We start from the raw sequence: 24,822 nt of genomic DNA, 5'->3' as shown, positions 1-24,822 counted from the left end.
TGTGCCTAAATCAGAGTTAGGACCATGTCAACCCTTCTGCTCCAGAAGTTTGAGTAGCTTGCTGTTGTAGTGGATAGAGCATCGGCCCTGCAATCAGGAGGACCTGAGTTCAAATGCGACTGCAGACACTTAATAATTACCTAGCTGTGTGACCTTAGGCACATCACTTGACCCCACTGCCTTGCAAAAACCAAAAGAAAAATAAAATAAAATACCAGTTCTACTGGAATCTAAAAGCCTTCATAGTTTGGCTTCTATCTTTTTAATCAGGCTAGATGCCTTAATTTCTTACTAAAGCTAGAGAAATAGATATATCTATAAATCTCTATAGGGCCCTATAGATATAACTACAAATATATATCTCTAGATCTAGATATCTTTATATCTCTATAAATATCTTTAGATAGATCTCTCTTCAGATATTTCAGTAGGCAGCTAGGTGGTGCCATAGTACAGATGTTGGGCCTGGAGTCAAGAGTTCAAATTCAGCCTCAGACATTTAGTAACTGTGTGACCTTGTGCATCACTTAACCCTGGTTGCCTCAGTTTACTCATCTGTGAAATGAACTGGAGAAGGAAATGACAGACCTTTCCAGTATCTGCCAAGAAAATCACAAATGGGAGCATAGAGTCAGACAAGACTGAACAACAAAGATAAATTTTCATCTCTCTATATATAGATACCTCCAGATCTATAAAGCTGTGTCTGGATTCTAGATTCACTTATAAATCTGATTATTCACGCTTCCATGCCCTGCTTCGCACTCAAACGGGTCTACTTGCAGTTCCCTTGTCCAGTCCCTGTGATGCTGTTTCCCATCTCCCTGCCTTTTCATGGGTTGTACCCCTGGGATGCTCCTCCTCTCTGACTGATGGCCTCTTACTAGAAGCCTTCTGAACTCTGAAGTTGTGGGTGCTTCCCCAGTGAATTTGCTTTAAATCTACATATTTTGCATTTCCTGATCTGTACTCACTGTTGTTCTGAGCCAATAGAATGTGCCTTAAGGGCAAGGATTGTTTTATCTCTTTGAACCCCCCTGCACTAGGCCCGGTGCTCAATTAATGAATTAAATGGAGTTCTTTCTTGTTACCTATATATTTCAGAGAAAAAATGGCGCAAGCATATGACTTTGCTTTGGATAAAATTGGAATGGAAATTATGTCTTATCAGGTATGTTTTATTATAAAAGTATTTGTACCAAATTTGATGGATATAAATATGTAAAGAAAGCGAATGATCTTTTATTTTATTTTTCAGATTTGGGTGGATTACATTAATTTTTTGAAAGGCGTGTAAGTATTTTCAGAATTTCATTTGTGTTGGAACTGTTGTTTTGGCAACAAAGTGTGATGGCAAAAATGAAACATATTATTTATCATACAGGGAAGCTGTTGGATCCTATGCAGAAAATCAGAGAATAACAGCTGTCCGGAGAGTTTATCAGCGAGGTTGTGTTAATCCAATGATCAATATTGAGCAACTTTGGAGGGACTATAATAAATATGAAGAGGTAAATAAGTGGTTGGCAAAGTAGCTCAGACATTAAAAATTCTGGCCTTCCAAGTGCCTGGTACCTGGCATCATCCGTTATGCCTGACAAAAGGGCTACCCACCATACTCTTAGTAGTGTTTGAGTTTCTGTGGTCTACTGATAAGTCTGAAGAGATGAAGCTCAAAGAGCCTTTTTGAATGGACTCTATCTTGAATATCAATATTTAGAAAAAATGAAGTAGTAAATGAAATATGCAGTCCTTGATTAGTAAGGACTACATTACTGATCTATCAAGAGGGCATACAATTTAAATGGCTTTTCCAGGGCTGATAAGAGTTTTCCTTGAGTCATTCATCATCTCTTCTCTGGCAACAGTGACAAAAGCAAGGGGATGGTGTGGAGCCAATTGAAAACAAGGGGCATTTCTGATAGAGTAGGAAGAACATTTGATTTCAGGTTGAAGGATGGGCTTCCTAGGACCTTGGACAAATGATTGTCTCTCTGGACCTCAGAGTACTCCGTTGTAAAGTGAGAGGACAGGCTCAGATGCTCTCTGATGTTCTCGGGTCTTATTAGTACCATGTCTTAACTAGTTGAGTTAATTGATCCAGTCAGGGGATAAAGAGAAGAAAGTTATTCATTATCTCCAAGCTTCCTTGGAGGCACTTTAAAACTACTGAAGGAATTGTGACCTCATAGATATATTTTGTAATCTTGTTTGAATTCTCAGGAAGTCAAAGCTATAAAGAGAATTGCAACTGTGAGGAATGAATCTCAATTATTTATTTTTAGTGTTGAATGTTTGACTCCTCTATCATTCTTGAGGATAGAATTTTACTAGAAACTTGTAATTTAGTAATTATCCTTTCTTATATTCTGCCCTGTATTTAAAGATGTTTTTATCTGCCAAGGTCAGATTGAATAGAATGACATGCCTTAATATTTCATAATCTAAAGTTTGGATCATTAGTTGAGAAAAGATTTGTTTTTAAAAGTGTAAGCTAATTATTATTATCTTTGATTCTTTTCCCTTCTCAGGCACTTAATGTTAAATCATCAACTATTAATACATAGTACTAGGAAGCACTCCTGTACAGGAGACATTCTTCATCAAAGCCTTTCTGTCCTACAATGCAGTGAATGAGACCTAGGTCAATGGAAGGCTGCTGCATTGCATTTATGTAAACGCATCTATCTAGTCTTCCTATTTCAGCCTGATCTTCCAGAATAAGTCCATTCTCAGCATGAAGTTATTTGTGTACTTCCCTATTCTAAGCTTTTCTTTGTTCAGAAATTGTTTTTAAAATGAATGCTGAAATTTTTTTTAAGTGTTAACATAGCATGTTTTTTGCACATTTTATTCTAGGGCATCAACATACATCTAGCTAAAAAAATGATTGAAGATAGGAGTAGAGATTACATGAATGCCCGGCGCGTGGCAAAGGTTTGGAATTTCATCCTTCTGTTTAGTTTAATAATTAATTATGAATACATCACTCTTAGTGAGGTTCCATTTTCAAATGATGAAAAGACCCCTGGACTAGAACTCAGAGGCCCTAAGTTCTCGTCCCAGCTCTAGGACATAGCTATGTGACTTCAGACAGGTCACCAAACGCCTGAATTTGAGTTGCCTCGTGTGAAAATTATCAGTATATTAAAAAGTGCCATGTGACTATAAGGCATTGTGTATCTGTTGCCATTGCTGCTGACAACCTGGCTCAGCCTTCATTAGAAGTAAATCTTATCTGATAAATAAAATATCAGTATCTATGTATGAGAAAGTTAAAATTATTTTTTAAGAGCATAACCTCAAAGGATTTCAGGACATGAAGGATTAACTAGAATTAACCTAAGGACCCAAACTTATCTTGGTAAAATAGATTTCCTCAGGACATACCTTGATATATCAAATATAATTTTACATTTCTACATTCATTTTGGAGGAAATTGGAGAAAATATTCCTATTGTATGAGATTTTATTGCCGATAGGTTCACTAGTGTTTGCTTTGGCAACCTTTGGTAAAGACTAAAATGGGATTCCCACAAGAGAAGAGTGAAATAGCTCTCACACTTGGAAGATGATGAGCAAATTCCAAAAGACTTCCATATCCTGAAAATCAAATTGAATTTTTTTAAGCCAAAAAAAATAGGCTACTAAAGCTTACTAAATTTTAATTTTCTAGGAGTATGAGACAGTAATGAAAGGTTTAGACCGCAATGCCCCTTCAGTCCCTCCACAGAATACTCCCCAAGAGGCTCAGCAAGTAGACATGTGGAAGAAATACATACAGTGGGAAAAGAGCAACCCTCTCCGAACAGAAGATCAGACGCTCATCACAAAAAGAGGTAGGCACCTCAGCTCCAGATGGGGGCTCTCAGACACAGAGAGCCTGCCCGTCCTGGGCCATGTTCAGGTGACCCCTGAGAGCCAGAACCAGACTTGTGACCAGTGCTGTGTTTGGACGTTTTCTTGTAGTGATGTTTGCATACGAGCAGTGCCTGCTGGTGCTGGGCCATCACCCCGATATTTGGTATGAAGCTGCCCAGTACCTGGAGCAGTCCAGCAAGTTGCTGGCTGAGAAGGGGGTGAGTTAGCCCATGGCTTCTGGATTATTTTCACTAAGATTGGGGGGAGAGGGTAGTATGTCCCTGCTTTAACTATGCATCCAAAGATGAGAATCAGACAAGAAATGTGAGGAAGCCTGAGGAAGAGCAGGCAGACACTGTTCAAAAGTAAATACTGACCTGTGGCTTTTAAATAACTTTATTAATAATGATTCAAATAACAGTCATTTTATATATTATTCTGGCTATATGAGTCTTGGGACTGTTCTGTTTTAAATTTATTTTAATAAATCAAATGAGATATATATAAAGTGCTTAATTAGCATAGTCCCTGTCACATAAATAAATGTTTGTGCCCATCTCTTCCCCCCAGTAAAGTGAGAACTTTGAACTTTGATGAGATACAAATCCAGACATATATATGCATGAATAAAGAAAAAGAAAATAGGATAAAGTATATTAATTAACTATATTCTCAGTTGTATTAAAATACCTGAAGGTGAGGTTGATTTCTTGCCCTTCCTCCATAGGACATGAATAATGCTAAGTTATTTAGCGATGAAGCTGCCAACATCTATGAGAGAGCAATTAGCACTTTGTTGAAGAAAAATATGCTTCTTTACTTTGCATATGCAGATTACGAAGAGGTAAGTGAAGAATGTAAATGTGTGGACATTTTTCCTAAGTGTGTGGGAATTATTTCATTTCTTATTGTGCTGCTGTTTCCATCTGTCCCCTTACCTTTTTAATCCTTGCCCAGGAAGAGAAAATTGATTGAAGAATTAGAAACACTTTGCCTTTTCTGTTTACTTCTGTGTGAAGTCTCCTGGAGACAGGGCCTGGCACACAGGGGTGTTTAATAAATGCTGAATGATTGAACACTGCTTCCATGTGGACACGGGTTTAGATTGGGGTTGGGACCATTTAGCATTTATTTTTCTTCCAATCTTTTCTGCTACCTCAGAGTCGAATGAAATATGAGAAGGTGCATAGTATATACAATCGTCTTCTGGCCATCGAGGACATCGACCCGACTTTGGTGAGTAGTAGCTTGAATGCTACTTAGTTATACTTACATCTGGCTCCATCCTTATTTCTGGCTAGGTCCAGATTGCTGCCCTCTGAGTAAGTTAACTAAGAAGGGAATAAAGTAGGATTCAGACCTTTGGGTTCGTCAGGTCTTACTGAGGCTCAGTAATGTGCAAGTATGTTCTCAGATTTTTTGAGTGATTTTTACCAATTCCTTAAATCCGTATAGGTATATATCCAATATATGAAGTTTGCAAGACGAGCAGAAGGCATCAAATCTGGAAGGATGATATTTAAAAAAGCAAGAGAGGATACTAGAACCCGCCATCATGTCTATGTTACTGCAGCATTAATGGAGTACTATTGTAGTAAGGTGAATACTGAAATGTCATTCCAAAAAAAAATAAAATAAAAACATTTTCTTCTATTGAGGATTCTTTCTGTAATTGATGGTGAATTGTTTGGGCTTTTTTTCTCTGTCTTTCTAGGATAAATCAGTGGCCTTTAAGATTTTTGAGCTGGGGTTAAAAAAATATGGAGACATTCCAGAATATGTATTAGCTTATATTGACTACTTGTCTCACCTCAATGGTAAGTAAATGCAGAGGTCCACAAAGGTCACCTGTATTAATGACCACTTGGCAGTGAGTTTGCAGAGAGCACTTTGCTCATCATGACCCTGGTATGGGGAGGTAGGAAGGGAGGCTCAGGAAGATCTGGACTGGGATCCTGCTACAGACTCGAGATAGCTCATACATGACCCAGGGCAAAGAATTTATCTGCCCCAAACCCACCTATAAAATGATGTTCCTCCCGGCACCTGCTCCATTGTGGTGAGGATTAAATAAGACCTTGGCAGGAAAGCAATGTCAACCATAAACCTGGGATAAATAGTAGATGCTCTGGGCCTCCCTGGACAGATGAAAAGACTGATGTCCAGAGCAGACCACTGACTTTTCCAAGTACACCAAGATCACCACTGTAACCCTCTGTTTCATTCTGTGAAATCATTTGAAATTAGCTGGCTGAGTTTGTTTCCTTTTCTGGTAGAGACCTCAGAAACAGAAAGAAAAGAGATCAAGATAGAGAGAGGAGAGAAAAAGAGGAGTCAGAGACAGAAAGATAATGACAGAAAAGAGACAGAAGACAGAGGGAGAGCAAAGAGAAAGGCAATGATAGAGGAGTGGAAAAGAGGGAAAGAGAAGAGAGACAGAGAAGGGATGTTCCACAGGCTTATATTATCCTTGACAAGAAGGAGGTACTTTGGGCAGCTAGGTGGTATAGTGGATAAAGCACCAGCCTTGAAATCAGGAGTACCTGGGTTCAAATCTGACCTCAGACACTTAATAATTACCCTGTGTGGCCTTGGGCAAGCCACTTAACCCCATTTGCCTTGCAAAAACCTTTAAAAAAAAAGGAGGCACTTTTCTCAGAGATTAGACCAAGGAAGGGCAGCTAGGTGTTGTAGTGGATAGAGCACTGGCCTCCAAGTCAGAAGGACAGGAATTTGAATCTGGCCCCAGACATTTGATACTTATGAGCTGTGTGACCTTGGACAAGTCACTTAACCCTGATCACCTCACATCCAGGGTCATCTCCAGTCATCCTGATTCATATCTGGCCCCTGGACTCAGATGTCTCCAGAGGAGAAGTGAGACACAGCCCCCCTCATTCAAATCCAATTCCTGTGCTTTTCATGGCATCACTTTCCCTGCATGGTCCTCTTCAAGAATGAAAGCCAAACAAACATTATAGTCAAAGGAGGGAATGACTGAATTAATATGACAGCTGTCGTGGCAGTTACCTGGGCAGCCATCTGCTGAGATGGGAGGGCATGGGTATAGTAGAACATAAAATTAAAAGAAGAAAAAGAACTCTTTTATTAAATTGTAAAAAGGAGCTGAGGGGAAGCATGGGAATTCAGAGAAGCCTGGAAGGATTTGCATGAGCTGATGCTGAGAGAGATGAGCAGAACCAGAAGAACACTGCACACCCTAACAGCAACATGGGGGCGAGGATCAAACTTGATGGACTCAGCTCACTCCATCAGTGCAACAATCAGGGACAATTTAGGGATATCTGCAATGGAGAATACCCTCTGTATCCAGAGAAAAAACTGGAGTTGGAACAAAAAACCAAAGACTATTTATTACCTTTAATTTTTTAAAAAGGTGTCTTATTATGTAATTTTGTTATCTCATACTTTATTTTTTTCCCTTAAGGATATGATTTCTCTCAACACTTTCAATTTTGATCAATGTATAGTGTGGAAACAATGTAAAAACTATCAGATTGCTTTCTGTGGGGGATGGGGGAAGGGAAGCGAAATTAGTGAGGAAAATTGTAAAATTCAAAAAAAAAGAAAAAAAGGAGCTGAGGATCCCTGCTGTATATAGCACAGAGAGTGATGATCTTCAGGTCAGGACAGGCCTGAGTTTGAATTCTGCCCCTCACACTTATTAAAGACTGATCAAGCAGGACAAATTACTCCATTTTGCTAAACCGTGGGGATAATAAAACTCAATAGGATCCCACAGGGCTGTTGTGGTACATAATGAGTTTAAAGCAATGTGAAATGATTAGTTATTATTAAAATGAATCAGGGACAGGGTAGTTTCAATTTGACACCTGTAATCCTTTACACCAGGGCTGCCCAAAATGCAACCCACCCATGGGCTTCCTAAATGCCTTAGTAATCAAAGCCGAGCTACTGCAGAGCTCTCACTAAAATGGCAGAACAAAATATATTGTCTATCATTTCAGTAAAAACTTGTAAAAGTAAGGTTGAACAGCCCTGGTTTACACATAAAAAATTTTTAAATCCAACTCTCCAGAAATTCTACTTTGTTAATACCTTTTGTGCTGGAAGTATAAAATCTATAAAAATCTAACATTCATCATTTTATTAGACTAGTGGTTTGTGTCCTGAGAAGACTTAAGCCAGACTTAATTTGCATTTGATGGTGGATTTTTTTGTCCTAAAAATGATTGCTGATTAATTTTAGATCTTTTGTTTTCTTCTTGAATTCCCCTAGAGGACAATAATACCCGAGTTTTGTTTGAAAGAGTATTAACTTCTGGAAGCCTTCCACCTGAGAAATCTGGGTAAGTTTAAGCCAGATGTAGCCATAAAGACTACATCTATTCAGGCATTTGGACTTTGTGATGCATTTCTTGTTAATCCTAGTTTCAGGAAAATGAAATACTTTCACAGATAATTTATATGCTTTTTTTACACAAAGCTTTAGAAATCCTCTGTTTGTCCATGTTGGTCAAGTTTCTAAAACACTTGTTTCCAGTTTCAGGGTCTATTCATTTCTCACCTGCCTTAGAATGCCCAAGAAACTTTGCTTCCTTTGAATAGACTATATTTGGGTTTGGGGTTTGTTTTTTTTACCTAAATCTAATTTTGCAACATTATGAATTTGCAATCTACTTCACTTCCTTTTGAAAATGAGAGAAAAAAATTATCCCTTATTAGTGTTTCAAATCATATATCTTCAAGCAAAATAGAATGACTTCTGACCCTGTCTGGCTTCTCATTTTCATCCTCCTTCTCTACTATCCTGTCCCCCACTTCCTCCTGTGTGCTCTCTTCCCAGCAGAACCTCCTCTTACTTCTCTGAGCCGTCTTCCCAAAGAGACTTTCCTTCTGTTCAGTTCTTTTGATGTCAATATTCAGCAACACCTCAGGGGTTCCAGGCCTTCAGGCCAGTCCAGCCTTAGCTTTCCAGGCTCACCTCCCCACAAGCTGCACAAGGTTGCAGCCAAACCATCCTCCTCTCTGTTCCTCCATCTCCCTGCCATGGTTGTCCCTCCTCACCTCTGCCTCAGAGTAACACTCCCTTCTTTCTTTCAAGATACTTTTCAAGGGGCAGCTAGGTGGCACAGTGGATAGAGTGGATAGAGCACTGGCCCTGGAGTCAGGAGTACCTGAGTTCAAATCCGGCCCCAGACACTTAATAATTACATAGCTGTGTGGCCTTGGATAAGCCACTTAACCCCTGGAGCCAAACTGCCTTGCAAAAAAACTAAAAAAAAAGAAGATATTCTTCAAGCATCTCCTTTGGATGAATTTTCCTGATTCTCCCCCGTTAGGGTCCCCCACCCACCCCCCAACAGTATTAATCTTGTTTTTAATCTCTTTATATTTAATCTCTATTCTTACCGAGGGTGTTTCATGAGTTGGTGTGCCCTTTTAAACAATTTGAAGGGGTCCTCATTTTTTTGGTACATGCTATCCATATACTTATACTCAATGACAATAGGGATTATTTTCTTCTTTGTCTCTCTGTCTTTGGGCCTGGCACATAATGGGCACTGAAATACTTGTTAACTTCTACTTTAACTTCTGCAGCTATTCTGGTACCTTGGTGCCATGTCCTGACCATTTCTGGGCCTAGAATACAAGGTTACTGCACAGAAATTCATTTTAATATTCTCCCCAAGCAGAAGTCCTTCTAGGCCCTCTTCTCCACCTGTATTTTGTCCTGCTTTGATATTTGATCGTTCTTGATAATAGTTTTTATTTTGCTTTTATTTGAACTTTCTTCAAGAAAGTACAGTCAGTAAATCCTATCAGCTTGGTGTCCAGTATAGTCTTTTAGCATCAAAGAATTCAAGTCCATAAATAGTCTAACCTTGGAAGTCCAGAAGAAGCTTTACTAACTTGATTCTGCTGGGTTCCAAGAGTATGCTGAAAAGCGATGAGAGGGATGTTCGGGTCCTGTGGGAGCCAGGATGGAATGGCTTGGTCACTGGCCACAAAGGCTCCTGCTGCCTCTTCAGGAAGTTGCCACAATGAGCATGGCCCTTCTGCCCCTGGAGACAGGTGGCAGGACTTGTTGAAAATTAAGTTGTATGAATCATCTACCTTTTTGGAAGTTTCCACGTTGTCAGAAGTTGGTATTGGCCTACTTTGCTAACCTAACAGGGCATAATCAGGAGAAGGCTCATCCTGGCTCCCTGGAGCCAAACTGCCCCATCTTCCATGGGAGCATTTACTCTGGAAATCAATAAATGCTCTAAGTTAAGGATGAATTCCATGTATTGTTGACTGTCTAGATTTAAGTGATGAAGGAAGTGTTCCCATCCATCATGCGCATATTGGAGGAGGGATGGGGGGAGCCAGTTAAACATTTCCCAGTACCCCTCTGCTACACAACCCAGGGTGGTTCTCATGGATCCACTTTAATGAACAGACAGTACAGTCTTTTCCCTACCCCAATCCCAATCCCAAATTCTTCCTAATCAAAAGACCTGTCTGATATTGGAAACTTAAACCACTTTATGACTCATTTCAAAATCAAACTACTCAACAAAATCACAAATACCTAGTTTTACAGGCCAAGGGGTATCTGGCCTCCCCAGTGGGGTGGCCACTGGAGAATGTCCAGTGATCCTTGGTTTCGGACTGGCCCCCTTAGCCAGGTCAGAGAGGTTGTGGACTTACTTCCTGCAGAACAGCTACTGAATAGGGTCACAGAAGGTGAATTAGAATGTGCTCTCCTTCCTTCTCCTGGGCAGAGAAATATGGGCCAGATTCCTTGCTTTTGAAAGTAACATTGGTGATCTAGCCAGTATCCTGAAAGTGGAGAAAAGACGATTCACAGCATTCAAGGAAGAATATGAAGGCAAAGAAACAGCCTTACTGGTTGATAGATACAAGTTCATGGATTTGTATCCCTGCTCTGCGAGTGAACTGAAGGCTCTTGGCTATAAGGTAGGTAGCAGGAATTGCAGGGGTGTCATTTCCCTTCGTTTATTGAGCATTAAAGCACTAGAAAGGGAGGGCTAGGTGGCACAGTGGAGAGCACCAGCCCTGGACTCAGTAGGACCTGAGTTCAAATCTGGCCTCAGACACTTCAATAATTGCCTGTGTGGCCTTGGGCAAACCACTTAACCCCATTGCCTTGAAAAACCTAATAAAATATAAAATAAAATAATAAAATCCAGAAATACCTAACTGGATTTGAATAAATATTTTTTAAAAATTCTTTTTTATTATGATCCTAACAATTACAACATGAAATATGTTCAATAAACCAAAAATAAAACAGGATTGTATATGAAATTCAGAACCCATACAGTTTATTTTTAATGTATATATTAAATTTGAAATGGTGATAATAAAATTGCCTTGTGAAACTTCTGAATTTAATTTTGTTCTATATATTTTTAATGTTTTCTTCATGCATTCCTTTATCCATTTACTCATTCTCATTCATTTCCCTACCCAAACAGTAGGTCTAATAACAAATAAATATAAGGCAAAACAATTGTATTGTACATTCATGAAAATCTATGTCTTATTCTTTATTCAGCAGGAAGGGGTTAGGCAGATCCCAAGTTGTTCCCATCCCTAACTTATATTAAAAGTTGTGCCTCCCAAGGGAGAGTTCTTTGAGAGGGAAATGTACTAGTTTTCTTGAAGGAGAAGGATTCTTTAAGCTGCTGCCAGGGTTAATAATCATAATGGCCTGCTTTATCAATTCTGCTTTGTGAAGGTGCTTAGAATAATGGGAAAAAACTTTGGATTTTTGGACTCAAAAGACCTGGGTTTGAATTCCACCACCACCACCCCCACGACTTGAGAAGCTACTTCTCTCTGGATTTGTTTCCTCATTTATGAAATAACATTAGATGAGATGATCTGTTAATTACCTTCTGGTTCTAACATCTATGATCATGTGGTGGGAAGATGACTTAAATGACCAGAGAAATAGGGATTCTTCATTAGTGTGATTCACAGAGATTTATTTCTCCAGTATCTTCATGTAGTTACGTTGTCGTTGCCTCTATGAAATCTTTACAGGGTTTTTGCAAATATCTATATTGGCATTAGATATATGCCAAATTTTGGGATTTGATTGAAAGAGTAGAAATCATTAATTCAGAATCAAAGTCCACAGTCAAGTGGGTTTGAACAAACACTTTCTATAAGGTCATCAGGTGGATTCTCTATTTCCATTCCAGTTCTTTCAGTCAGAGCACTTGGAAGGGAGCCTGAATAGTTCTCCTGGGAGCAAAGAAGTGTAAAAAGAATAAAAGGTTCAACTCACCTTCTTGGTTATCCTAATTCCTAAAACCAGGGGGGGTAGAATGCTTCAAATTTCAAAGTAGCTGGAACTTTAAAATTATGCATGTGATAAAGCAGAAATGAGAGTTTTGCTCACAAGATCATGGAATCATACTCCAAAGTAACCAGACCTTCCCTGTCTGCTGGGGTTTTGCTATAGACAATAACAGGTTGGTACTGTGATTTCGTGGCCTTCCATTAGTCAACCGTTGTTCCTAGCATCAGATGGTTTTTGTTTGTTTTTTAATCTACATGTTATCTGCAAGTACACTTCTTTCCTGTATTCTAACTGCTTGTAGAGCCCCTAGACTTATCTCCACCCTCCTCCCTCTAGTTCAAGACTCTCCTGTTGTGTTTTTTTCAGGATGTCTCTCGAGCCAAGTTAGCGACGATCATTCCAGACCCCGTGGTAGCGCCTTCCATAGTACCTGTCCTAAAAGACGAAGTGGATAGAAAGCCTGAATATCCCAAGCCAGACACCCAGCAGATGATCCCCTTTCAGCCAAGGCACTTAGCACGTAAGCTGGGTCCTCCCTGAACCAATGGGGGTTTACCTTTAGATTTTAAAATGTATTGGATTTGGAGGTGGGGAGGGGTGGAAATAGCCTAATATTCCAATGCTGTTGAGTCAACCCCATGAAGCTCTGTGGGTGAGTGCCGAAGGAACTGGACTTCGATGGACAGGACATGGACTTCCCAGGACAGTCCTTGTGGCTCCTCCCTCTAGTGGTGGAGAAGGAAATCGGTCTGTCCATAAGAGTGGCCCAACCACCAGGGGCCAGTCTCTCCCTTTTTAAATATTGCCTGGGCATCAGTGCAGCCCATAGACTATCTACTCAGTTGTCCAAAAGGCTGTGTGCCCTTACCTGCATCCCAAGTGAGGCTTCTCATCTGCATCGGGGCTGGGCTGCTGGTTCCACTAGTCAGCTGTGCTTACCAGTCACCCAGCTCTGTCTCCTCAAAGGTACACAAAGCCTTCTCCTTTTTCCCGGTCATCTCCCACACTTCTTTCTTTCCCTTTCAGCCCCAGGCCTACACCCAGTGCCAGGCGGAGTGTTTCCAGTACCACCTGCTGCTGTTGTTTTAATGAAGCTCCTCCCTCCTCCTGTCTGTTTCCAGGTGGGTTCACTTTTTCTGTTGGTATCAGGCCTCAAAGTTGGTGAAAGGGAAGGGAAAGTGATGCTCTTTTTATTGAACTGATGTGGATTAAAATCTGTTCTTGAATACAGGGTCCTTTTGTGCAAGTAGATGAATTGATGGAAATTTTCCGGAGATGCAAGATTCCAAGCTGTGAGTTCCCAAAGCCCAGACTATGCAGAGCTGGGCCACTGGGAGTTGGGGGGAAGAGTTGGAGGTCGGGATTAGGAAGATTCTTGACCTTCAAGGTGGTATGAGGTTCTGGGCAGACCAAGCAGGACAACTACACTGAGCTCCCCATCTAAGAAGACCAAGTAAAATACCACGAAACTGGGTTTTCATTTTTTTTTTTTAGAGTGTCAAGCTTTTATTAGGATGTGAGCAGTCTCAGGGGAGAGAGGATCTTACAAGCAGAGATCCTTCCTTTGGGTTTTCATTTCAATGTGAAAGTGATTTTTTTTTTAATTGTGATTTTAAGTGAGAAAGATATGTAAAAATCCAAAGGTGAAGGGTTTCTAAAGCCTGGCCCAGTTAATATGTGGACTGAGAAATGAGTGTTGGTAATACAGGAAACTGAGTTAAGTCTCATCCAGTAGTGCATCTTGTACTTTTTCATGACTATTTCCCTTGAAATGAACTCCGACCACTGTTTTATCCTTCCCTCCTCAGCTGTAGATGAAGCGGTGAGGATCATTACGGGAGGAGTGCCAGACATGGCCGTAGAAGGTAACGGCCCCATGGAAAGCAACAACATGCTCGCCAAAGCCGTTAAACGACCCAACGAGGATTCAGATGAAGATGAAGAGAAAGGTGCTGTGGTGCCGCCCATCCACGACATCTACAGAGCACGACAGCAGAAGAGAATCCGGTGAGAGAGGGCAGAGTACTCCTGCAGGAGAGAGACTGGGTACAGGCATCCCTTTGCCTCCTTCAACCTTTGTTTAAGAGACAACACTTTGTCACGAGTTTCTTGGGAACAAAGTGATGCTGTCACCGGTGCCTCTTTCTATCCAATGGTTCTCAATAAAAACTTTAAAAGCCAACTAGAAGGGTGGGTCTTACAATGTCCACAGATGTGTGCTTTGAGCAAAAAACTAGGTTTTCAAAAATGGGGAAATAGTGCAAAATGTGTGAACACATTTTGTTCCCTCTTCAAGTGTGTCTAGTAATTCACTTGAAGCTTTGTTGGTTTTCAACAGTTTTATTTTAAAAACTGAATAGCTTCTGATTGTGAAACATTTTAATTCACTTGTTCTGGAAGTTACTGTTTGCTCATGTATAGTCCTGCCTTATTGTTTGTTTTTATTTATGGCAGAATGTATGGAAATCTGTTTTGTAGTCTAAAAAGGGAAAGAAAAAAAAATCAGTTCTTTTAACAATAAAAGATATCCAAAACTCCATGCCTCGGTCTGCTTTTATTGAAAAGTAACTTCGACTTCTTTTAGGCAGATCATACAGCCAAAGTCCTTTAAAACAGATCAATAACTTTTTCATTTAAACTTTTATTTTCAGTTCCAAATTCTCTCCCTCCTGTTCATTTTACAACTGAAGTCCTGTAAAATGTCTTTCCACATCAGCCTCAATGACGCATCTAAACACTTGCAGTAGCTTCTTTGCCAAATGCACGTATATACTTTACTCAAGTCTGTCTCCACTGTATCAAACAAAATAGGATCTATTTCCCTTCCACAACAAATTCAGATTTAATTGTGCCATATCTTGAAAACCTACTTTGAAAGGCATCCCATGCCAGCCTCTCCCCATCCTAATTCTTTCCTCAACTTCCTTTGTTTAGGTGGCCCCTAGGCATACTAGATTAAAGTTCAAATTAAATGACTTGAGAAAGATATCTAAAGCAGTGTTTCCTCTGCAGATGCCTATTTTGGGAGGACATGTTACAATTATTTATTTAGACATGAAACATGCATATTCAGTGTGAAAGGATTCTCACAAAGTTAATTCCACTTAAAAAGCTCAGTTATAACAACAGCCATGAAGAGTTGTTTTTTTTGTCTTCTTGGGAATTTTTTTCCCAAGCAGTAAGTGCTGGAGCGGCCATTCCAGCAGCATTCTGACCTATTGGCTCATTTCTGACCTATTGGCTCATTTCTAGATAAATTAATCAATTTTGCATTTGACAGGCAGCTGAGCATTCAGAAGGAAGGGCCAAAGCCAAGAAAATGCAGGTCGAAAGAGGCTTCTATCATATTATTACTGAGCATGCACCATACAATTTATATACAGTAACTGATTGTTGAAATCTCAGGTTACTAAGTCTCACCAGTGCAATTGAGCTTAAACATGGAAAAAAAAAGTCTTAGTGCCAATTTATCGTTATTTTCTTACAAGTCTATATCAAGGCTATAAGTGTATTGAGTCACTAGCATGTATAGTCTCATTACATTCCCTAGTTAAAGCTAATAAGGTCAGAATAAAGGTGGATGGCTACTGTTCATTTTGATTTATCCTCTTAAGTTTGGAGGGTATAGATGACAACTTTCTTTTCAACCTAAGGTTCCCCTAATTTGGTTTGTTAGGCTGTCTACAAAGTGCCCAAAATGTAGACAGAGCCCCTACCTCAAGAACCTCGAAGGCACAAGTGGTTCTGGGCAGCAAAGACTCAGTGGGAGTAGGAGCTGAGTCAGTGATCCAGGAGACCTAGCTGGATCTGGGTCTGTGGGCATGTTCCCAGAAGCTATATGTGTGATACAGAGGAAAGAGGACCCACCAAGAGTAAAAATCCCACCTCTGATTCTGGGTTAACCTGGGCAAAATTCAATCTCTCTGGGCCAGAGTTTCCTCGTCTGTAAACTGAGAGTGGGACTAGCTGATTTCTGAGGTGCCCCTGCTCTATCAACAAAACTGTATAAAAAAACAAAATGACAAGAGGAGTTCCCAGGAGGGAGAGAATTTAAAACTCAAAATTTTAAAAAGCAAATGTTAAAAACTATTTTTTTAAAAAAAGATAAAAAACCCAAAATGAACATTGTGCAGCCAAGGAAGTTATGTCCACTGGCTTTTCAGACTGGCCTGTGGACAATGACCTTTGAGTAATCAGGGCCAATGCCGATTTCTAGAATTAGACTGATTTATGATGGTGTCTATAGTAATTATTCTTAAGACTTTTTTTCTTTGGAAATTGTTCATTTTCAGGGCAGTTGGGTGGTGCAGTGGATGGAGCACGGGCCCTGGATTCAGGAGTACCTGAGTTCAAATCCGACCTCAGACACTTGATAATGACCTAGCTGTGTGGCCTTGGCCAGGCCACTTAACCCCATTGCCTTGCAAAAAAAAAAAAACCTATATAAGAAAGAACCCCTTTCCTTTTTGAAAATGAACAATTTCTTTTTTTTTTAAACGAGGCAATGGGGTTAAGTGGCCTGGCCAAGGCCACACAGCTAGGTCATTATCAAGTGTCTGAGGCCAGATTTAAACTCAGGCCCTCCTGACTCCAGGGTCAGTGCTCTATCCACTGCATCACCTAGCCACCCCCAAGGGGTTCTTTCTCATAAGAAGAAAACTTCCTCATGTTTTAATTCAGAAGCTATTTCAGAATTTAATAAATTCAAATCAATTTTACAATTAACATTAAAGATTTATTGGCAAGTTAGTAACTCAGAACTTCTCTTTAAAAGCTTATCTCTTGGTCTACCTACATGGTGGCATCGCTTTTAGCCCTAGTGTGAATATGAGCTTTTTTCACATGGGTTACTTACTGCCAGACCTCTGAAAAGTCACCAAAGAAACAAAATTTTTCCAAACACCCAAAAAGCTGTTCACAAAACTAATATAGCTAATTTGTAACCAAAATAAAGGACTATTTGGGGTGGCTAGGTGGCATAGTGGATAGAAAATAATCACTTCCAGGGGCCTTAAATTTTTCTATACCTTAAGTTTAGTTGCCACCACTAGAAATCAGATGACAAAGAACAATTTTAAGTTTTCTGATTACAATTATACTCCTAGTGATCAATTTGTTTTAAGTAGCAAATGAAATGGTTATTGGAATTTCTGAATGCTAAATTAAAACTCCCATCTCCTCCTTAGCAACCAGGCTCTGCCACCATTTTGTTCAGGCTTCAGTTAAGAAGTTAATCAAATTAGCTCCAGCACTTAAATCCAGGAGTGAACATCAAAATCAGGCCCCAAATACACTTCATAAGTAGCAAAACACAAATTTAATTCAGTAAACGTTTACTCAATTTCACTGTGGGAGCATAACTAAAAAACCCTGAGATTGTAACACTTCTATCTATTTTTCAGGCAGTTGATGTTCATTTATATTTAGTCATCTTCTAGAAACCTAATTAATTGGAGATACCCTGATCAAAATTCTGTGGATCAGCGAAGCTGATATTCCAAAAGAGTTTTTAGAACCCTGGAAGACTGCTTAACTGCCAATGATAAGCACTTGTATATAAACACTCCAAGGTCAGTTGGGTGCGTGAGCTCCCTGGTGGCGAGTGGCTATTCTCCCAGTGTAGACTGAAACCCATCCACCCAGTGGGGCCACTCTGGTCTACATCTTGGTCCAAATCCTACAGAGACTCGTCAGCTAATGACTGCTTAAGGTAAAAGTACTGGGTCATCAGAGAGCCCAGTTTATACTGCTGATTTTACCTGTAGGGAATGGTCTCAGGGGGCGTTTCCATGGCTTCCCAGGCACGGACTACAAGTCAGGCATCCCTCCAAGTCCAGAGCCCCAAGTCCAGAGCCTCACGGAGTGAATGGGCCTGAAGCGGGCAGCTTGGCAATCACCTTGCCTGTTTTCTGTTCAGCCAAACCCACCCTGCCAGCACAAGATCTCGCTGAAGACCGTTACTTGGACCATCCTCTGAACTTGGTCCTACAGGCACGATGCGCAGGCCTAGCCTCCATCTCTAAGGGCTGCCTTACATTGACTCTGGCAAAGGCAGTTAACTGTAGGCTGGTGCCATGCACTGAACATGGTCCTTTGTTGACAAGAGGGGACTCGGTAGAAGAGGAAGGTCTAAAGGGAATGGGGGTGGCTACCGCTCTGCAAGGAGGAGATGAGGGCAGCTGGACGAGTCTATCTCAAGTAACAGAACCGGTCATACATGGACCGTGGGTGACTGAGCTCCCCCAGACCTCCCTGTGCTTTACAGATGGCAAACCCTAGTGACTGCTTTCAGCAAAGTCAGGGGGCAAGCCTGGAGCCAAAACCCAGGTTCCCTGATTCTCCAGTCTGGGGGGCTTGAGAGACTGGGCAACTTCCTAATGAAGGGTCCAATTCTGCGTTTCTGAAGCATCTTGGTTGAGTCCACAGCCAGCAGCAGCAGGCCCAGCCCCCAGCCTCCGGCCTCCCCAGGTCTTAACAGAAGGCCCAACTCTCAACACCTTCCCAGTGCTACTCTTAGGCAGGTAGTCTTGAGCAAACTTCACTACGCCCTTCTGGGCTTCAGGCAGTCACTACATTAAAGACTTAATGAAGGCCAAGATTCAAGAGCAACTCTACCACCAACTGCTAGTCCACTCTCCTAACCTCCAGCCAAGCTGAGGCTTAGGATAATAAGTTCAATGCTTTTTCCCTACGGGGTTGGGAACCCCTGGACTCTCTAATTATGAACCAGGGGCAGACAGGCTTAGTTGATTCCTAGCTCCCTGGATGTAAACCAATTTGTTTTCTCATAGGAAAAGTTCCTATTTGTGCCTTCTTGGTAAATCTTATGATTTTTACACTGACTTCATGCTTTGGGAGCAGTCTTTATACTGACATTTCAACTGGACTTCAACTTACACAAAGAATCCCGTCTATCAAACCGCAGCATTTCTTCAGAAGGCGGCTCTGCAGCCCACCAGACAAGCCCTGGGCTTGGGATGGGGTGAGACAAGCAGATTTGGGGGAATTTAGGAATGTGGGAATTTATTTTGCTTGACTGCAGATCTGTTCAAAGGGCTTTGTTTTTCTTTCTTTTCTGGGTTGGAGGGGTGGAGGGTAGAGAAATCAAATTAAAAAACAAATACAAGATCATAAACTGCTACTGTGACTATGGCCAGACACAGTCTGAAGACCTGAGGTGGTGGGTCCCAGCCTTCCCCGTTTTTTAGCTGTGTTGACTTTGGAGGAGTCATTTCCCCCTCCTCAAAGTCTCAGGGTTTTTTTTTTTTTATCAGCAAAATGGGGACAAGAAAACTTGCATCACCCACCTCAGAAAGAGTGAAAGAAGTCTGATGCTACAGAAATGGGAGTTAATACTCCAGCAAACGACTGCAAGGCCTGGTGCCACTGGCCATCTTGGACTTTTCCGACCAATGCCCCTTGGGTAACTCCCACTCCATTTTTACAGATCCTTAAATGTCACATGCCTCTAGCAGGTCCATGGATCCTGGGGTCGGGGTCCCAGGGTGAGGGCCTCTGGAGGTCATCTCACCTAATTCCAGTGTTTCCAAAGCAGGAAGCTTCAGGGCTGGGATGGGAACCCAGGTCCTCTGACTCCAAAACCAATGTTCCTCCCACATTACCAGTCACTGTCACTGCCAAGGTGAGCTTGGCCATCTCCAGAAAAGGCTAAAAGACAAAAGAATCCGGCCTCCTCCCCACCACAATGGCTCATCGTCACTGTGTCATGACCGAATTCAGCTAAATGATGCTTTTCTTCTGGCAACCAAAACCCTTCATGGTCAAAGGGTTTGTAATATCACCTGCTCTTGGTGTTAACTCTGAGAATTCCGGAAGAAAAACAGTCGACACAGACTCAATACAAAAGTACTGAAGAAAAGGTGTCAGGGAACCCTACAGTCATTTGGATTCTTAACTCTGCTCCTCAGAGAATCGTGGATCCTCAGTGCTGGACGAGACCACAGTCACGGCTCGTCTGACTCCTCCTTGCATGGGAAATGACTCTGGTATCCCTAGCCTGCCTGTCTCAAGCCGCTGGGGGAAAGCTGAAGTGTCGAGCTGCCCGAGGCCAGGGAATGGGGGCTGTCAGTCAGTCTCCCCAACCTTCCTGGGATCCCCCGAGGCAGCAATGCTTCATGCCATCCCACATGGACCCAAAATTCTTTAGGAAGACAAAATCTTTTTTTGCTCCTACCCTCAACCAAAGCCAAAAGAGAAAAGTCATTTGCGTTGCTCTAGTGGCTTTACTACTTTTGCAGGGAAGATTGGAGCCTTAACTGACAGGAGGAACAATAACCCACCTAGAACAAGAGGCCCAGAAAGCTGCTCTATTAGGGGGCTCCTCCTCTTGCTGGAAGGAATAACCACACCAGAAAAAGGCTCCTGACCTCTTTCTTCCTTAACCTTGCTTGGTCTGACCTCCCTTTCGAGTCCATTACTCAAAAACACTGGCCCCTCCACTCTGAGATGCCACCACTGACTACCCATCAGATGTGGTGTCCAGGCCTATGTGCCTCTTCATGGCATGGTTCCATTTGGGAAGCTGCAGGGGTTTGGAGTCAACGGATCCAACTGGACCCCAGGCTCTGCTGCATAATGACCCCTATGGCTCTGCACAAATCACTCCTCTCTCTGGACCTCTTTCTTCATCTATACAATGAGGACACTGAAGCAGATGACCTCCTTGATCTAGGTGGCCTGAAGTAAGGCCTCCTTTCCCTCCAAGGTCCCCAACATACAGCTCCCATTCTCTGTCTCTGAACAACATCTGGCCGGACCTTCTAGCACAGGGGTTCCACCTGGGTCCTGAAACTTGATTCTTAAGAAAATACTGCTATGGTGACATTTGGAATTGGTTTTCTTGATAACCCCATTGAAGTTACTTCATGCATTGAAAATTCTGAGCCTTCTGAGAGGATCAGGCTTTACTGCGCTGCCGCTGCCTCAGGGACCTGTGCCCAAAGAAGGCAAAGCTCTGCTGCTGCTCTGCAAGAAAGGAATCCCCAGTCGTTGGGTTTTCTAGAGGAGCTGGCTAAGGCTTCATGACAAGGCCAAGGACCAGACAGCCCCCTTCTTGAAAGGGCTTGTTAGCTGGCCTCCATTTCCCAATCTCCTGAATTGACAGCTGCTGAGTTTGCCTTCCCCCCCCCCAAAAAAAAAAGAGGAGAAACAGAAACAGGAATAGAAACAGCTGTTTTCCGGAATCTCATGTTTTCAAGCTGTCACCTGTTCCCTTTGTTTCCTCCTCTGCTCCTGGGGCTTGACCTGGGTCTTTATGTAGACCCTGGGAACTTCTGAAATCTCCACATGCTGGGGGTAGGGTTTGGGCCTGATCCATGGTGTTGATCTCCTCGACTATCAACTTCCCTGCAGGCACCCCTCCTCCAGGGCTGGCCTGCCTGCCTACCTGCCTCCTGGAACTCAAACTGGCTGCTTCTCTAACTACCCCAGTCAACCCCCACCCTTCAGCAGCTGGGCCTTCCTGGCGCCATTTCCTCATGTATCCCAAAGCTTCAGCTTGATTACAAGGCAAGGTTCCTCTCCTGCTGGTCAATGGTCTAATTTAGGCCTAAAATCCCATCTATTCTATAGTGCTCCAATAATTCCACAAAAGTTACTTACAAGTTGCCTTGAATGAGGTCTTTAGAACCTGCCTTCTGACCTGAGCGATTCAGGGGAGTTTTGATCTTTGAGCCCAGAGGTCAACCCCATTTCTGTATCTTGTTCTTGCTGTTTGACCATTTGGGGGCAGAGCCAAACTCTATCCACTGCAACCTACACATAAGGGACAGTGAGGCCGGCCCTGCTCTGGGGTCTCAGGCCAGATGTGTCCTGGCCGAGGGGATTACTCCTCCCCAGATGCTGGGCTATGAAATACAAGTATTTAAAATGTTGAGCCCATGAGACGGGGCAGGCAAAGAGAAGCCTTCTATTCTCCATGGAACCTGCTGACTGCCCAGCTGTACAGGGGTAGGTTCAAAGGACAGTCTCTAAAGCCAGTGAGGTATCTGGGACATCCATCCATCTGACATAACCTCATCTGCAAGAACTTGAGCATTTAATGAGCTCAGAAAATTCAGCCCTCACCCCAGGATCCTAAAACTCATCACTCCCATCCTGAACATTGTACTAGAAAGCCTCAAGTGAAAATCGCACATTTTCTATCCATGTTCGGAATGATATCAAACTGACAGCTTTTTCCCCCCAAAAAATGAATCCCTCTAAATTCCAAGCTCTCAAAAACCTCCAAGGAAATTTCTCTAGGCCCCAAGGGGCTGAGTTGCCACAATCCAGGCTCAGGGTTCATTCTATAGCAAAGAGTGAGTTCCTGAAAACCAGAAAAAATTCTCTAGAAATAGGAGAATCTTTCTATTGCCCAGAGGGCACATTTGGCCTGGCAAGGGGCAACCCCTAGAAGGAAAATATGAAGCAGCAAAGCTAGAGGTAATTTTCCCTGTAGTCCAGCTCCACTCCACCCCAGGGCTCTCCAGGGGTGAGCTTCAAGAACTTGAACTGAACTTATTTGACCTTTACTTCGCTAAATCCTACCCTGCCCCCCCCCCCCCCCCCAGAAAGACACTGAGCTTGCGAGTTACAAAAGTCTATCCTGATACAGAAGAGGTGGTGCCAGCTTGGCTTCTTCCAAGCCCAGCTTTCTCCTGAGAGCTCCAGAGAATCGATGTTCCTTCAGCTTGTAAACATATACTCGTGAATACGTACAGCCCCCCAGAATGGAATTCAGTGCACAGTTCCATCTTCCTTTGTTGTTCTATGGTGATACATTTTCCCTTTTAGAGTCAATGCAGAGAAGGAGGAATGTGGTAAAGAGAAAGCCATTTTCCAAAGCAACATTAGAGTAGAGAACAGAGGTTGGTAGCCAACTAAATAAATACTGCTGCTGCTGGCAGGTGTGGGGGACCTTCTATGAGCTGATTGAGATGCGGGAGCCCTCCGGCTTTAATATCTTACTGAGAATGGCATCATAGTAAGGACTGAAAACCATTCTGTTGTAGTTGACCAGACGAACAAACTTGACAGCCACCTCTTCCAATTCTTTTTGGATAGGGCCTAAGCCCCCAGGAATTGCAGGAAGAGACTTCTGGAGACCTGAGGCAAGGTAAGCCTCCAAGAAGGCCTGGATTCTGGCATCTGAAATGGAAACAGGAGGGAATCATGACATGGGAAAATAGAGAGACAATCATCATTAAACATCAGATGCCTACCTAAAGGCCTGCCTAAGCCACCCTGGACTCTTCCCACAATATAATACATGCTTATCATCCACACCACCAGTCCATACTGTTTACTACCCAGAAGGAGAGATGGTCTGTGGACAGTCTGCCTACCCAGTAGGTCAGGACAAAACAGCACAGTCTTTCTCAGTCCTAATGCCTCATAGGTCAGGCCACAAAGAACAAGGGAAATGGGGATGACAATAGCTCTCAAGACTTCATCTCAAAAGTTCATCAAAGATAGGGGAAGACACACCAATACATTGTTGGTGAACCTGTTTTATTAGTCTGATCATCCTGAAAAGCAATTAGAAATGCTAAAAAAGTAATTGAATAGTCACTATCCTTTAACCCAGTCATGCCCCAGGCATGAAATGTTAACAGAAATACAATCTGAGGAGGCCAAGTCTTGGGAGACCATCCATGAGGTAATGGCTAAACAAAAGGAACCATGTGAAGGACATGGAAGATCACTGCTCCATAAGAAATGGTGATTCTGTATGTGCCACTTGGGACTGTGAAGGCTAAGGCTTGGATAAACTGAGGAAGAGTGAAGGAAGGAAAACCAGGACCACAGTGTCTAGTGAACACAACTCTGGTCAAGTTGGGCTTCCTCAGCATAAGTGTGAAGGTCTATGGGTCCACCTTTATGACAACAGAATGAAAAGTAGAGAACTCAAGAAGTCACCATAACCAAAACCCCTCAGTCAACAGGAAATGAAGATCGGGATTTGAACATGGGTCCTCTGACTGTACACCTTTTAGGAAATCACAGTTGTTGAGTACAATAAGGTCATTCACCTCAACCTTGGAACAAGAGATGCTGGCCCAGTTTTGGGGTCAATTTTGCTGAATGACTCTACTTTAAATGACCCTGTGATGATTATTCAAAACATAAGCATTGTCAGCAGCCTACAATCAGACATGGCCAGTTGTTGGCCTAACTGTCACGGCTGCCCTTTGCTACCCATGAACAATAATGCTAATGACAGGCCTTGAAGGGCCTTCTGAGTCATCTGGCTTCCACGAGAAGATTTTATTAGATTCCAATCCTCTGAAAATGGGAAACTTTCAATTAACAAAGGCCTTAAATCCTACACAACTAACCAAAATGCCCCCTCCTCCTAAGCCACGCCAGTGTCATTTGTTGTCACACCCCACCCTCAAGGTAGGATGCTCACCATCGAAGCTCTTTTACTTCTACCAGAAAATCAGCCCAGTGGAGGACAAAGAGATTGACATAGGGAGTCCTAGGTCCCAGGTGGCAACCTGGCTCAACCTCAGACAACTCTCTGGCCCTTAGTTTCTTCCAAAGAGGCTTAGGTTAAGTTAGGGGTCCTTAACAAGGAACCTGTGAACTTCTAAAAACAATATTTTGGTAACTATATTTCAATATAATTGGGTTTTTTTGCAATCCTTTGGATTTT

General features: G+C 42.2%; 2 protein-coding genes across 8 annotated transcripts in view; one reads left to right on the top strand and one right to left on the bottom strand.

Annotated features, from left to right (window-relative positions):
* Window positions 1–14,709, top strand: part of CSTF3 (cleavage stimulation factor subunit 3) — a 75,224-nt gene extending 60,515 nt beyond the window's left edge. For both annotated transcript variants that reach the window (XM_074230438.1, XM_074230437.1), the window contains 16 exons: window positions 1,105–1,171; window positions 1,259–1,293; window positions 1,385–1,511; window positions 2,860–2,937; window positions 3,678–3,840; window positions 3,971–4,080; window positions 4,590–4,706; window positions 5,024–5,098; window positions 5,318–5,461; window positions 5,577–5,679; window positions 8,124–8,193; window positions 10,615–10,810; window positions 12,531–12,684; window positions 13,191–13,285; window positions 13,396–13,456; window positions 13,973–14,709. In XM_074230438.1, coding sequence (XP_074086539.1) covers window positions 1,105–1,171; window positions 1,259–1,293; window positions 1,385–1,511; window positions 2,860–2,937; window positions 3,678–3,840; window positions 3,971–4,080; window positions 4,590–4,706; window positions 5,024–5,098; window positions 5,318–5,461; window positions 5,577–5,679; window positions 8,124–8,193; window positions 10,615–10,810; window positions 12,531–12,684; window positions 13,191–13,285; window positions 13,396–13,456; window positions 13,973–14,175 — 1,798 coding nt within the window. In that variant the 3' untranslated portion in view covers window positions 14,176–14,709. The remainder of the gene's footprint in view (window positions 1–1,104; window positions 1,172–1,258; window positions 1,294–1,384; window positions 1,512–2,859; window positions 2,938–3,677; window positions 3,841–3,970; window positions 4,081–4,589; window positions 4,707–5,023; window positions 5,099–5,317; window positions 5,462–5,576; window positions 5,680–8,123; window positions 8,194–10,614; window positions 10,811–12,530; window positions 12,685–13,190; window positions 13,286–13,395; window positions 13,457–13,972) is intronic.
* The window catches only part of TCP11L1 (t-complex 11 like 1), a 43,643-nt gene continuing 29,985 nt past the window's right edge, over window positions 11,165–24,822 (bottom strand). For 2 of the 6 annotated variants that reach the window (XM_074230440.1, XM_074230444.1), the window contains one exon: window positions 11,165–23,312. In XM_074230440.1, coding sequence (XP_074086541.1) covers window positions 23,086–23,312 — 227 coding nt within the window. In that variant the 3' untranslated portion in view covers window positions 11,165–23,085. The remainder of the gene's footprint in view (window positions 23,313–24,822) is intronic. The other 4 variants (XM_074230442.1, XM_074230445.1, XM_074230441.1 and 1 more) reach the window with 3 other exon arrangements.

Source organism: Macrotis lagotis, chromosome 3 (genome assembly GCF_037893015.1).
Source record: "Macrotis lagotis isolate mMagLag1 chromosome 3, bilby.v1.9.chrom.fasta, whole genome shotgun sequence".
NCBI classification, from domain to species: Eukaryota; Metazoa; Chordata; class Mammalia; order Peramelemorphia; family Peramelidae; genus Macrotis; species Macrotis lagotis.
This window is presented reverse-complemented; position numbering and strand designations above follow the sequence as displayed.